Here is a 15,363-nt window from a genome sequence, read left to right as displayed (position 1 = left end):
GCTTAGTCAAAGTCCATCAGAGGCAGTTTTCCTTAAAAATGTATTGTCCCCCTCTTTCAGAATCCTTAAAATTGTTGTTTTCCCTGGGTGGCAGTTTTTAAATAAATACATATAGATATATCTTCGAAAAAAGAATGCTCTGTAGCGATGGCACAAATTTATTAAAGCTTTTATTGAAACATTTAAACCCAGAGAAAGGACACTCACGTGTTTAGTTTTGATGGAATGGCCATCATGGTCAGAATCATTCATTCTTCAATTCATTCAATCATTTATTCTAATGACGATGGCCGTGCCATCGAAACTAAACATGTGAGTGTCCTTTCTCTGGGTTTAAATGTTTCAATAAAAGTATATATATATATATATATATATATATATATATATATATATATATATATATATATATATATATATATATATATATATATATATATATAATAGTATTATGTATTCATTTATTTTATTATTTTTTGCATTTGTTCAAAGGCCTGCTGTTTTGGGCATCAATTATATTTGTAATAAACAAGGTGGTGTATAGGCCCCAAGGAGATTATAATTTTTCATTTGGACAACTGAAGAGAAAGATGCATTCATAGTTAATTCAACTGATATTTTTGGGAGGGAATGGATTTGCGCAAAACAGTTTTGCAAAATGTGAGGGTCAGAGCTCTTTTGTGTAGTCTGCACGTGAGTGTGTGTGTGTGTGTTTGCTTGTTTGGACTGTTGGAGCTAATGTCACTTATCTTTGCGCATGTGCACGTGAAGAGCAGCGAGGAGGAGCGGCAGCAACTGCTGCACGAGCGAGCAAGGCGCCTCATTGCGGGGGCAAGGCTGGGTGCATCCCCCACATCGCCACTCCTCAGTCCAGCCACGCCCCTCATGATGCCACAATCATCCCCCTCCTTCCCACCATTTGGCGCTCCAACAGCTGGTGCCCCCCCAACTGGTACGACACCGGTGACCCCTGGCGGTGCCCCCACGCCTTCCTCCATGAGCACAGGTGGGAGCATTCACGTATCTCTCTGTCGTGTGCACTCTGAAATTACTGAAACCCATTGCAATTTGTCGCATCAACTGTACTTAACTTCAAATGGTTGAAGATCTGATTGAATGCACTAATGTTCGACGCTGCTATCGCCAGCGTATTGGAAAATGGGCGTAGTTTGATGGGAAGGGACGCTTGTGTGCGTAGTGATTTCACTATTATTAGGGTGAAAGGGTTTCTTTTTTTCCCATATTACCAAGGTGAGAGAAATTTGTCTCTCTTGGGGGTGTTTGTTAATTGGGTCAAATTTCATGAAACTCCATTTTTTGTTAAATCCTGTCAAAATGCATTGCAATTGCCAAAATTTTCCAATGAATGGCCAACCAATAGCACAAATTTCTAATGTCATTTTTGTTGTAATCAATATAATGCATAACTGTGGTTCCTGTTTTGTTGTCACGTTAAATTGAGCTGGGGTGGATGTTTTTGTTCAGTCCTGCCCCATAAAAATAACCCCAGGGGTGGAAATGGTATTTTCTAAAATTTATATTTTGCCATCATATGCACTCATAGCTCTCTTTAATAGTTCCATTATCCCTTATGTTTATATTTTTAAAACAATAAAGTCTTATTTAGAGGTTATTTGTTATCAACTGTCTTGAAATCAATGAAAATCATTATTTACTTCATATTTTTTGCTATTGAGTCTTTCAATAATTCCTAAGGGGGAAAAAAAAACAAAATTATTTTTGTTAGATTTTTAAAAATTTTCAATTCAATATCCTGTTAGCTCGAGACAATTTTTACTACGTATCTCCAACTCTTTAAGCCATCCAAAAAATAGGATTTCGGGTTACAATCATTGATGAGAGTAAAAAAAAATCAATGTGATAGGTGTAGGATGAGAATCAGTGTAGTAATAGATGAAGCGCAAGGCATGATTGTCAGCTGGGAGGCACGCAATGAACCCCGATGAATGGACTTGGATCAAAAGAGAACTTGGTGAGTGATATGTTAAGAGTGATTCTATCTCCCACTGCACTCTGGTGCTACACTCAAATCGGACCAAAGAACTGCTCCGGGTGGAGTGGTCAGTCCTCGATGACAGGGTAGCAGCAAGTTTGCCCATTCTAACGGGAGCATGAGGATGACCTGAGGCACGGAAGATGACAATTGGGTTCTGCATCTTATCAGGATGATGCTGCTCCTCAGTGTTGGACTGGGTTGCATTTAAGTTTATTTTATATGTGGCATCACAAAGTTTAATTTTGACAACATACATCATTGTAGACAGAACAATAATTTCCAGGTTTTTAAGAAGAAGGAAAGTTATATTAAATATTAAAATTTGAGGGGAAAAAATGGGACTGGTAGAACAGTTAACCTATCTCGGAAGTGTTTTGGAGCAAAATGGTGAACGTAGTCGGGACCTAAGGAGAAGAACTGTGTTAGGCAAGGAAACCTTTTCGAGGAGGAAGGAATTGTTGTCTTAAATGCTGAGTAAGGATGCTAAGAAAAGGCTTGTTGAAATATCGATGTAGAGCAGGACTTTGTATGGCATGTAAAGTTAGTCGTCGAAGCAAGACGATAAGCATAGTTTGGAGGCTTCAGTGTGGAGAAGGATGAAGAAGGTGAAGTGAAGAGGAGAAAGGAAAACAAACAGAGGTTGATGGGCAATGTGGAGGAGGAGGGGGTCGTATTGGGAGAAACCCTGAGAGGGGAGGAAAAAGAGGCCACCCGGCATTTTGATAGGCAGCGTTATGTTCAAGATTCGAAAAGAATACAGAATATTAGGTGAAAAGAAAAGAGTAGGTAAATGATTCTTATTTTGCATTGAATGAAAAGAGTGAGTGTGTCTGCTGAACTGAAGAATTCTTATTGCTTATTGATTAACCGTCGCATATATATATGGCTGTATGAAACATTGATTTGTCTCATAGATTTGAAGTGAAGTGTACTTTAATGGTCTGTTTTATTTCCTTGTTCATTTATGCATCAACAAACTGACATGAGCACGCTCTGGTTGGTGCTCTGTGATTGATTTCAGGGCAGAGTGATATGCTGATTGTTTTGAGAGACGGGAGGAGTGGGAATGGAAGTGTTTTGAGCATGAGTGGCAACAGGAACTTGATTGGTGGTTTGCATGCCGGCAGGAGCCCCTCACACGAAGGAGACGATACTCGTGGTGAGAGGTGCAATGGAGGTAACATTGTTGCCAAGGACTCTAATACAATTGGTGTGCGGAAACCATGTTCTCCCCTCAAGTCATTCTCATCGATTGTGGATCGGATTTCTCCGGAGAAAAACCCACAAGATGGATTTGTCAGTCACATGGTATGTGCTTGCTCCCCAGAAATTGATTGTGCCAAAACAATGAAAGGAAATATTCATCCTGTTTTGTTTTTCTATCACTTTTTCAATGCATTCTCACTGCAATGCATGTATGGTATTTGGTTAAATTTATGTGTCATGTTGAATTTGAACTTGCTGTAAATTAGTGATGTGTCAGGTTCAAGGAAGGTTTAGGAGGAAGATTAGGAATAATGGAAAGGGTAAGGAAAGGTGGCCCAAGCAGGTCAAAGGCGGGAGAGAGAAATGGTGGGCGGGAAGGATGGGAAGAGTGCTGGGAAGAAGATGCAGAGATAAGAGGAAAGGAGAGGTCACATGGTGGAGCCTGAAAATAGAAAGTTATTTTGTTATTCATCTACATCTACTTAATACCCCGCAAGCCGCCGCAAGGGCATGTGGCAGGAGGTGTTAGGACACCACCCGTAATTTAGAAAAGAAAGAGAAAAAAAAACCGCATGCAATAACTACAAAATCATATATATATATATATATATATATATATATATATATATATATATATATATATATATATATATATATATATATATATATATATATATATATATATAAAAAACTTGGCATAAATTCATGAATGAACACTTACACCCCACACACATGCAAACACTCAATCTACATACACATGCACCTGAAAGTATACCTAACATCTCTATAGTGTTTAATTTTGTTCCGACTTGTAAATTCAATGTTTTTAAAATTTCTGAAGTGACTTCGGTTTGTTACTATTATGATTTCTGATTGCTCGGGGAAAGAATGAGTATTTGTACCTATCTGTCTTGGAATCTATCTCCCTTAGTTTATCTTTGTGGTCTGATCTACCTAAGTAGTGTGGGGCCATTATAATTCCTTCAGTGTCATCGTTAAACTCGTTTGTTCTGAACCTTTCTAAAAGTCTAAGCCTCGCTTGTTCTCTCTGCACTTCAAGTGGTTCCCAGCCTAAATCCCCTTAGAGATCTGTCTCACTTGTGTTTTTATCATAACAATTTTTAACGAATCTAGCGGATTTTCTCTGGACTTTATCTAATTCTTTTTGCCAAATTTTCTCCCAAGGATCCCAAATACTTGCGGCATATTCCAAATGAGGTCTAACTAGAGCAAAATAACACCTCTCTTTAACTTTTTCATTACATTTCCCCACCACCCGTTTTATGAAGCCAAGTTATTGAGTTATTTAGAAATAAAGCTCGTGGAGATATTTTGTGATGGACGTGATAAAGCCATTGATGAATATGTCATGAAATATCAAGGACAAGGTGTGCTTCAATTCCGGCAATCCCAATAATTCCTCAATATTCGAGCGTTTGTCTTTATGTCCTCTCAGATTCCAAAAGTGGCTACATTTATTCATTTTTTCCTGATTTGCATTCTGTAACCTCCGACTCTCTTGCTAAGCCTGATCTTCCAATTATATCAAAAGTTGCTCTAAAACTGTAAATGTAGATATAAGCCATCCTTTATTGAAGATCAAGGATGCGGATTGATCACAAAAATATTTACCGATGGAGTCATAAAAATGCCACACTTGCTAAGGGTCTGTTAAAATATAAGTACCATTTGTCTGGGACTGTGATGGCCAATAGCTCCAATGAAACAACCCAGCTCCAATTAAAATATCCAGAGCTGAATAAAGAAGAGTTGGTTGCCTCCAGATATGGGAACACAGGCATGGAGGAGGAAAAGCATAGTTGTAATTCTGATCCTATGGGGTACTTTTGAAATAGAGGTGGAGAGATGGGAAGGTACGAGGTGGTGGAAAAATTCAAGGGAGCTGCTAAACCAAGGTTGGTTGTGCATTACTCTAAATTAATGTCACTTGGACTGGCAGATATGAAAACCTACTGATTTATGAGGAAGAGATTGAATGCTGGTGAAAGATTTGTTTCTAGGATCTAGAAGTCACTGCAGTGAATTCATATAATTTATATCAGGAGTACAAGAACACCGGGTGAAATGTATAATTTAAGTAAAAATTCATGAGGGAGTAAGTAAGTGTTAGAACTTGTTGGGGAGTCTTCGGAATAGGTTGTACATTCCCAATACATTTGGTTAGGTTTGCTAAAATAGAAAATCATCCGGGGGAAGAAGAAAGGCAATTTATGTTTGTAAAACTTATGAAAACAACCAGGACTTATTGTGGAAGAACGCTTTAGAAAATATCATTGAATGGAAAAATTCACTGATTAATATAAATTTGTAGCTTGATGCTCAGTTCTAAAGTGAAATTTTTAAAATAAACACTTTCATTTGGAAAATATTGAATTTTATTCAGTAAGCATTTCTAATCCTTAAAACTGTGTGCATTTAAATATTAAATTCTGAATGGTTACTAGTATTGTGGTGGAAAAAAATCTGAGGGCATAGAATTAACGATTTGACGCTAGACAAAATTCAATGGAATTTTTTATCATTGTTTATGCCATGATATGAGGCTAGGCTGAAAAGTAATGCACACTTGTTTCTAGAACTCGAACAAAAACAAATAGCAAGATCAGCCAAAAAGTACATTGAAGTACAATTCATAAGTTTCAAAATCATTTATTTATTTTTGAACATAGTCACCGTATTAAGGCTGACACATTTCTCCCTACGTGGAGCAAGTTTTTTCATTCCGTCACTGAAAAACTCTTCTGAATTTTTGCGAATCCAGGACTTCTGCCTTCACCTCATCGTCCGAGGTGTAATCATCACCTTTGAGGTGTCTCTTGAGTTGAGGAAAAATATTAAAATTGCAAGATCGGGGGAATAAGGAGGGTGTGGAATCGTTTCAAATTCCAGGTTTCGTAGAGCCTCTCCAGTTGTGTGCAAAGTGTGTGGACGAGCGCTGTCATGTTGCAAGATTATTGGCGCCAGGCTGCCTGGAACATGACAAACTTTTTCCTTGGATTTTCCAATATGGTTTGCAGTAAGCTTTTGCGTGATTCACCGGTCATTTGGAATCAAATCTTTGATGAGTTTGCAATGTTTATTGTCTGTGGCAGTGATTGGACGTCTGCTGCGTGTTTAATCAGCAATTATGGCTTTTCCGGTCTCGCAACCATGAAATGTTGCTACCCACCGATTTACAGTAGATCTATCGACAGCATCGTCAGCAGCCTTTAAACGACGATACATCTCTGTAGGAGTCATTTTTCCAGCAGTTAAAAATTCGATTTCAGCTCGCTGTTTAACTTGCGTTGACATAGCACTAGAACATGCCTCCATACTTCCGCTTCTTGCAATACACTGGTAGAATGTAATGACCTGAAGCCTGCGCATGCGTGTTGAGGGGGGGAATGTTTCTTCCACATGCCACCAGGAGTGCCTCTGAAGGTCATTTTGTTTGTGATCTACAAGCATGTGTGCATTAGTTTTCAGCCTACCATCGTATTTTAGATGAGACAAACACCTAAAATAAAATTTAAATATGAACTGTCAACCTTTGCTTTTTAAAATACAACTGTACTTGTTTACGGGGGAAGTTTCACAGAAGGAGGCAATTTTCTCAAATGTTTGGTATTGTATCTTAAAAAATCATGTGAAATGCTCAACTCTCTTGTCACTTTTTTCATTCATGGCTCTCTCTTTCATCCCCTACTTACTGAATAATTATTCTTTTCATCTATCCATTGCTGTGAAACTGGAGCCTCTTAATGGGTTCTGCAGGGATATTGACATTTTTAATGTATCGCTTGGTGCCCTCAAAAGATACGTAACAATTAATATCTCACTAGACAATCATACTTATTTACATTCCTATTTTATTGTTTCTTAATCCAAGTCTAGGGGCTGGTAGTCCAGGGGGTAGAGCGTTGGACTACTGACCGGAGGGTCCTGGGTTCGATTCCCGGGCAAGTCACTCTGGGCACTGGCAGCTCCACCTTAGCTATGTGATTTCTCGGGTACCAGAGCTTTTTGGGAAACCATAACCGTCACAGGGAAAGGAACTGGCCACCCTACCCTGATGTGTGAATTTCACGCGCTGTATAGGGCTTAGTATTGGGTGAACTCTACCATCACCTACTAAACTGACCTTCGGGTTGATTATTGTGTTTACGGTTTTTAATCCAAGTCTGTCTTTCTCTTCTTAGCTTTGTCTTATTACTTGGTTTTACTTTGTATGAAGTGTTCCATTGTGAAGAGTTCTGCAGATTCAATAAGCATGTTGTTCTTATCATTGTTTTCCTCATTCCCTTTTGCAGTATAGAAAAGATGCAGGTAACTACATACAGAATGAGCTGGAAGCTTTAGAAAGGGAGCAGAGTCAAATAGACAAGCAGGCAGCTCTGTTGGAGAAGGAGCTCCGAAACATTATGGACATGGGTGAGTTGCCTTTGATCCACTCACAGGCCCTCGCTCCTCCCTTTTGCTCTCTCCCCCTCGTACTTGTAGTTTTAGTCTGTGGACTGTGTCATTTGTGGTTATTGCCAAGTCTTCAAGAGTGTTTGGCAATTTTTTTTTAAGTTGAATGGGAAAAGTAAAATGTATAGACTGGAAAATGATTGAAGGAGTGATAGTTGTAGGGGGCGAGAGGATTGCTGGGAGAGCAGAGGATGAGTAGGCTGCGATATATGTTGGGGAGGTTGTTGGGTGGGCAATTTGGAGGGAGGAATGGAGAGGATGGGCATTTTGGAAAGTCTTTAGTCTGGAGTTTTTATTGATTCTTATCCACAAGATTTTCCTTGCCTTCCCATGGCACATTCTGTCCTTTTCCCAGTTTCTCTCTCCCTCGTGTTTCAAACATGATTGTTTCTTTCTTGTGTTCCCCTCATCACTCCATGAGCCACTGGCATAACTAAAGTCGGTCAAACGATTGGTAGTTTTCCCTTGCGAGCAAGCAGTGGAATCAAGAGCAATTTCAAGAAAAACGTACATTTTTACTTTTGTTCATTTAGGTTACTTGTAATTGCAACTAAAAAGACTTCAAAAGAAATAGTAGATGAAAAATTGGTGAAATACTTGTTATTGCTTAGTGATGATGATTATTCTGAGAGTGAGCATCGGAGTGACGATATGAATTCAGATTCAGATGACTCTGACAATGTGATTCAGAGGAAAAATGTAAATCCGCCACCAGAGTTCAATGTAATCTCTGGAGGCCATGGTGCTTGGTGTGCTAAAACCTTCAGTGACACAGAAATACCAGGTCCGAGGCATGCTCCATCCCTGACTGCAAATCCCATGGCATACTTAAATTTGTTTTAACCTCTGTGCCATGGGATCTGCTTACACAGGAAACCAACAGGTATTCTGCACAGTTCCGAGCCACCAATGATACGTTATCCCAAAGACAGATTCATCTCATCATCATCAGCGGTAGAATCTCGAAAGGATTCATTTCTATTTAACTGAAAACTGTGTTGTTTGTTGTGAGAAACGTGAATAGTGGAGAAAAATGTCTCCTACAGCATGCACACAGTGTAATGAAAGGTGCACAGAGCATTTGTTAGGGTCACCATTGGGGCTGAATGAACGGTCCAATGATAATGAATACACGCCAACATTAAAGAGGGGTAAATTGTGCAAAGAGACAAAGTGGGACCGTGTAGAGGCTGCCATTGCTAGTGTTTCCTTATATATTTTTGAATTTTTGTGCATTTATTTTTGTCATTTCTTTAATGTAACAATGACAGTTTTATAATAAAATGTTTAGAAAATAATATTACTATTTCGTCTGAAAGTCAAAATGATACTGCGAAAGAAATATTTTTCATATATATATATAAATTTGAAATAAATACATTTTTCAACTGATGCACTCTAATATTATTGAGGTTGGGTCAAGTCTATAGTGGCTAGGACTCTCTATTTTCTCTATTCCGTCCATCATAAAAATCTGGGGAATGATAAATGAAGTGGTGTCCCGTTGCCTTCCTCAATAGTGTTTTTAACAAGACAGATCACTCAATGGCTGCCCCACTGGGGTCAGATGCCTCACTGAGAAGGTGGTGCTCAATGGACTGTCTTTTGTGTGGCTCCTTACCTTAGACTTATCTTGCAAGTATTGACCCTACCCAGAGCAATTATCTTAAATTGCAAAAAACCACACAAACGAAATTACAAAAATTTCCCCTTAATCCATGTCAAGGTTGCAGTCAATGGGAGGGGATATAACTGCTTTAGGATGCAGGATTTTATGCTGATGTTAATGAAGTAATTCCATTTAATGCTGTAGACAGTAGCTTCAGTAATTAAACTTATAAAAATGAAATTACACCTTTTCCTGCTGTTTGCATTTTCCTGCATTTTACATATTTTTCAAAAAAATGAAGCAGGGGATATGGTGTATCCATTGGAATTTGGAGGAGTTATCAGGAACGACAAGAAAGGAGTATCAGCAGCTTCAGAGAACATTATTAGTGAGGACAGGGAGGGGGGAACTGTAATGGAAAAATGGGAACAAAACAGAAAAGGTACATCGAAAGCTGCCAAAGAAACTAGAAAAAGGACAGGAAACTATGGTTTGTGAATAGATGAGAGAACAATCTGGAAGAATAAAAATAAAGAGTTAATTAGCAGGAAGTGCAGAGTTAATTAATTAACAGAGGTGGGTAACGACTGGAGCAAAAGACTTAAATCAGGAGATGCAATGTCCGGATCTAGAATACAAGGTTTGTGTAAAAGGAATCGGAAACAATGTTTTCCTGACATGTGCTTAAAGTGATGACTTCAGACTGTCTGTTAAAGTGTGTGCATGATTGGAGATCATATTGGTATTGATCAGGCAATGGTAAACACCATTGCCACTTAAAATTTAGCATTGCAAAAGATCCTGAAGGTCTTCGGATGGGCGACCATGAGCAGAGTCGAGTGTTTGATTGCAAACTTTTGCCATGGCATCGTGACGATGCCCTGACCCCCCACTGTCCCAACTTACAGCAGACTATTTCCTGTTGCCAAAAATGAAATCCTCCCTCCCCCAAAGGACACCACCGTGGGACCCTATGTGCCCTCAAAGTGAGAGTAAGGTGAAAAATCTCGGCCTGACAATAAAAGACTGCAATTTTCAGTTAAAAAATTATTTTATTTTTCTTCATAATCTCCCTTGACTTCAACGCACTTGGTCCAGTGTTTTTCTCCAGCATCCACTTTCCTTCCCAAAAGTGAGAGTCTGGAACGCTCTGAAAATATCCATCAATGGCCCTTTCAACTTCTTCATTGGACACGAAAAGTTTCCCAGGTACAAATTCCTTCAAGTTTGGGGACAGATGGAAGTCTGAGGGTGTATATCAGGAGAATAACAATAAGATGGCAGAGCAAATTGTGCCCTGAATCCCATTAGTTTTCCCATCGCCAATGTACCTTTGTGAGCAGGTGGCAGCAGGTTGTCCTCATGAAAGATGATTTATTTCTCCTTCAAGCCAGATCTCTTCTCACAAATTTTGGCGTCCAGTTGGTCAAGAAGGTTTGAGTAACATTCACCTGTAGTTGTTCTGCCTCTTTCAAGGTAATCAATTAACAGGATCCCTTTCAAAATCCCAAAACACACTGGCCACGACCTTTCTGGCAGATGCAATCAACCTTGCTCTCTTTGGTGCTGAACTGCTGGCTTCCACCCACCTCTTCAACTGTTTTGTCTCTTAAAGAATTTTATGACCACTTGAGATTCAAGTTTTTCCATGTTAATGAAACACACCAAAGATGTCCTTTGCAACAATACGTGTAAACAAACTACTCGAGGGGAGAAGTTGGAGCTTGTCTTGTGAACTAATGACACCCAGTGCACCCAGGCAGGAATCCGTATGAATTTTTGCTGATTGAAATGGCATCTCTATGTTAGGCTGCGAATGTTTCACCTTACCCAAGTATGAGGCATCACCCTAATCAGACTGTGGCTATGTGTGTCAGAAATTTATTTAATGATAATTGTGAGTTGCATTTTTTCCAAGTTTTGAAGCATTAGCAAAAATAAATGTCTCTAGATAGATTCCAAAGAAACTGCAGGAGATGCCGCAACGGTACATTTTATCGCAGCCATCTGCTAATATGTGTTTAAATGCTACATTTTTACACCCTGAAATTGTTGCATCATCTGTAGATAGCTTTCAAGTAGAAAGGAATTCAGTGTGTAGGATCAATAATAAAATATATATTTCAACTCTTTTTTGATTTTACAAATTGAATTTGCATTTCTAGGGACTCCATGGTAGAAGAAAAGATAAACATGATCAATGATCCATAAAAATATTTCTATAATATTCTTTGAATAAACATTGCACATGATTTATTTTTATCATTGTGTAACCCATTATCATATTTAATTCCAAAGAAACTGCGGGAGATGCCGCAACAGTAACTTTTAACGGAGTCATCCGCTAATGTGCATTTTAATGCAACAATTTCAGAGCGTAAAAATCATTCGCCTTGACTGGGACTCGAACCCAGATCCCTCAATATCCGGTCGAGTGCTTTAGCCACTTAAGCTACCGAGGCGTCCTCTTAAACTCTGAAATTTTGGGGCTTTTGGGGCAAGGGAAAACACCATACGTGTTTAAAGTTGGCTTTTAACCTCGTGGACAGTGGCGCCTCGCGCACGACTACGAATGCATGTGACATTGTATGTACGGTATTTCGTCATAACATCTAGTTCCTTTAAAAGCCCCAAAATTTCAGAGTTTAAGAGGACGCCTCGGTAGCTTAAGTGGCTAAAGCACTCGACCGGATATTGAGGGATCTGGGTTCGAGTCCCAGTCAAGGCGAATGATTTTTACGCTCTGAAATTGTTGCATATCATATTTAATGTTAATTTATGTGCCAAAAGTTGTTCCACTAAACGAGTGTTTCACTGTACAAGAATGATCCAGGAGCAAATTATGCGCAATGTATGAGGTTCCACCGTGCGGATTTATTGATGAATTGCAACATATATTGAGTTTGAAGGAATGTGTCTGTATCTGGGGATTAGGACCATGGTTTTTCCTGGATTGTGCCCTGTTATTGTAGTAATGTGTTTTATCAAAGGATTACATGTCTCATTCTTCTTCTTTCACTTTCAGGTAAGGAGAGGGAGAGAGAGGACTTACTCATGGCGGAGTGGTTTACCCTAGTCAATAAGAAGAATGCTTTGCTTAGACGCCAGATGCAACTCAACATACTGTGAGTGAAATTTCGACCTGAAATTCCTGCTGGATAAATTGGAGGATAATTTTGAAAAACGATTTCAGTTAGCTTTTCCTAAGTTTTATCTTCTTGAATCAGTCGCTAGGCTTAATAGTTTTTAAGCTTTGATCCTGAGTCTTCGGCCATTCCTGGGAAATAGTGCAAATGTATCATGCTCTTCATAAATATGTGCTTAACCTTTGTATAAACTGAGTCATCTGGCATTTTCCATGCATTTCATGGTGTCTAAACCAAGTGCTGGTGATGATTAGCCCATGTCACGTACAGAACTCAATTGCTTTCTCCCCACGGTCATTCCCCTTACTTAAACAGTAATGTCCCACCTCACTACTCTCTCTTCCTTCAAAAGGAGCACAAGCGATTAAGCCTTCTAACTGATCATACATCCTATCAACTTCTTCTTCCTTTTGATTGCTTGGTGGCATGTATCCATGGGCAATGACCAAGTTCATCAGTCCTGCTTACATTTCCTCTTTCTATCGCTCGCTTCATATTCTCTTATTTTCCTGTCCTCAACATCGTCCTAACCTTCCAAGTTCCTATTCTAATCAATTCGGTCTTCTTCTTCTGGATCTTCTGTGCTGCCACTGATGGTTTTGCTTTGTGAGATGATGACCACGAAAGCCTTGCCTCTCCCGTTGCTGGGCACGACAAATGGCCAATTGGGCCGAGTCCTGTTGTTGCCAGGACTCTTATTCTCTATATTGTCCATCAAAGGAATCTTGGGAATAATATTTGAGATGGTTTCCTGTTGCCTTCCTCAACAGAGTTTTTAATGTGACACCGACACTCAATAGCCACCCTACTGGAATCAGACACCTTTGCAGCCACCTCAGTGAGGAACTAACACTGCGCGGACTGCCTTTTGCTTGGCTTCTAATCTTTGACCTATCCTGTATAGGTGACCCTACCTGGAGCAAATACCATTGCACTGGCCAGCAAAGCTGCAGGGGTCATCAGAACACATAAGCCTATCCACTACGGCAAAAGTGTAGTCAAATAGTCTCAATACAGTACCATATATAATGGCCCATAAAACACTTATTTGCTCCAAAATGTTCTTTAAAATTAGCCTGTCTGTAATTGGCTGAAGGTATGTGGGTATAAATTTGAGGCATCCAAGCAGAGATGATTTTCATACTGAATTGCATTTATACTTGAAGCCATGAATAATGGTTTAGAACACAGAAATAGAGCAGCCAGAAGGCATTTTGGGCCACCATGATTAAAGGAAGATATGTGAGCTATTGGCTGTGGATTTGAAGTAGGTTAATTCCTTAGGCCAAAAAAATGAAGTTTGAAGGCTCCTGTTTTTAGAAAATGTTATTTCGGTAAATGCCTTTGATGACCATTGATGGGGAGAGAAATAAGCTTGATAGCAAGAAGACAAGTCATTACCATGGCACTGTTCGATGTGAAGGGATTTTGGTGGGAGAAGGAGAGGTGGGGGAGGGCAGTATTGAAAATGTCCGTTGGTGCCTTTTGAATTTTGGCTTATTTAAAATTTTTTACCAATTGGATGAATGTGCTGTGTATGGTGCCAAGCTCATTGTTCATAATGTTTTCATCACGCATGTGTGTGTGTATGCTTTCGGTGTTGTTGAGTTTTAAGTTGCCTGTTTTATTAACGTTGAGTCTTCGAGTGGGTCAGCGAGGCCTGTTTCATAGATGTGTTTTGCCACCACTGATTGGTTAAAATGACAGCTTTTGTAATGAGCTAGGTGCTCTTTGATCTCGATGATCTGACTCGTTGATTTGCCCTACATTTATAATGTTTTAAATTGCCAGTCTATTGTTAAATTAAGCATGCTCTTTCATTTTTTGTCTCAATTTCACCCAAATAAAGACCTCTATCTATCTAATTTCAGGGAGAAAGAAGATGATCTTGAACGAAGGTTTGAGTTGCTTAACCAAGAGCTAAGAAGCATACTTTCCATAGAAGGTAAGTTGGTTAAATAACTGACGTTAAGGTCATTTATCCTGGTGGAATTTCTACGTTTTAAAATTTTAAGTTAAATCAAAGTTTATCCTCAAATTTTTATTCAAAGGAACTTAAACAATCATAATTTCTACATAATAGTCCTTGTGGAGATATGATCTACTTTCACTGCCTCTTTCCAAGCCATTTGTGCATTTTCCTTTAGATTGGCAGAAAACCCAGGAACAAAAGGTGCGGGAGAATCTTCTTCTGGATGAGCTGGTGTCAATAGTTAACAAAAGGGATGAACTAATCCATCAGCTGGATTCTCAGGAGAAAGCGTCAGTATTGATTAATTTTTTGTTTGATCCACGCCTCGTTTGTGTTTTTATTGGTGTTTGATTCTCAGAATGGTGTTATTTCAACTTGTTCATTAGCATCGAAGAAGATGATGAGATTGAGAGAGACTTGACCAGAGCAGGAGTTGTCCAACGAAATAGAAATTGCATCCTGCAGTGAAACAGCTTATGAGCTTAACTTTTATACGCAGATATACCCATTATTCAAGGTAAGAAAATAACTTCTATCCTTTTTAGGTTACTTAAAATTTTTTCCAGTAGTACTATTGCCTTTGACTTGCCTCCTCTGGTATACTTGGTTGTATATTTAAAATAGCTCACTATTAATGGGAGTTTGTGATTGTGTTGCTCCAAGCATCTGGTTATTCTGGAATAGAGGCGTTATTATTATGAATGTTACATTTCTGAGAAATGTGTGTTCAGTGATTCAAATGAAGTGATTCTTTTTATTTTGGCAAATGAAAGAGTTTGAAAATTATGGGGTAAGGAACTTCAGGACATCTTTTATTCATTTTTGTCAACTGTAGATGGAATTTTAGAAGATAAAAGTGTTAACATAAAAGATAGATGCAGTTGTTTTTAGGATGAAATATATTAGCTTATAAGGAGCATGGTTGAAAAAACAAAATAATTGG

At 38.9% G+C, this 15,363-nt stretch overlaps 1 protein-coding gene across 4 annotated transcripts in view; it reads left to right on the top strand.

The window, feature by feature from the left end:
- The window catches only part of Ehbp1 (Eps15 homology domain containing protein-binding protein 1), a 77,877-nt gene that overhangs the window by 52,417 nt on the left and 10,097 nt on the right, over positions 1–15,363 (top strand). For 3 of the 4 annotated variants that reach the window (XM_071594135.1, XM_071594132.1, XM_071594134.1), the window contains 7 exons: positions 769–1,003; positions 3,036–3,322; positions 7,534–7,654; positions 12,328–12,427; positions 14,320–14,393; positions 14,596–14,710; positions 14,807–14,937. In XM_071594135.1, the coding sequence (XP_071450236.1) occupies positions 769–1,003; positions 3,036–3,322; positions 7,534–7,654; positions 12,328–12,427; positions 14,320–14,393; positions 14,596–14,710; positions 14,807–14,888 (1,014 nt within the window). In that variant the 3' untranslated portion in view covers positions 14,889–14,937. The remainder of the gene's footprint in view (positions 1–768; positions 1,004–3,035; positions 3,323–7,533; positions 7,655–12,327; positions 12,428–14,319; positions 14,394–14,595; positions 14,711–14,806; positions 14,938–15,363) is intronic. The other variant, XM_071594133.1, reaches the window with a different exon arrangement.

Source organism: Hetaerina americana, unplaced genomic scaffold, assembly GCF_022747635.1.
Source record: "Hetaerina americana unplaced genomic scaffold, ioHetAmer1.1.p SCAF_6, whole genome shotgun sequence".
In the NCBI taxonomy this organism is placed as follows: domain Eukaryota; kingdom Metazoa; phylum Arthropoda; class Insecta; order Odonata; family Calopterygidae; genus Hetaerina; species Hetaerina americana.
The sequence above is the reverse complement of the archived record's forward strand: the minus strand, read 5'-3'. Positions and strand labels throughout refer to the sequence as shown.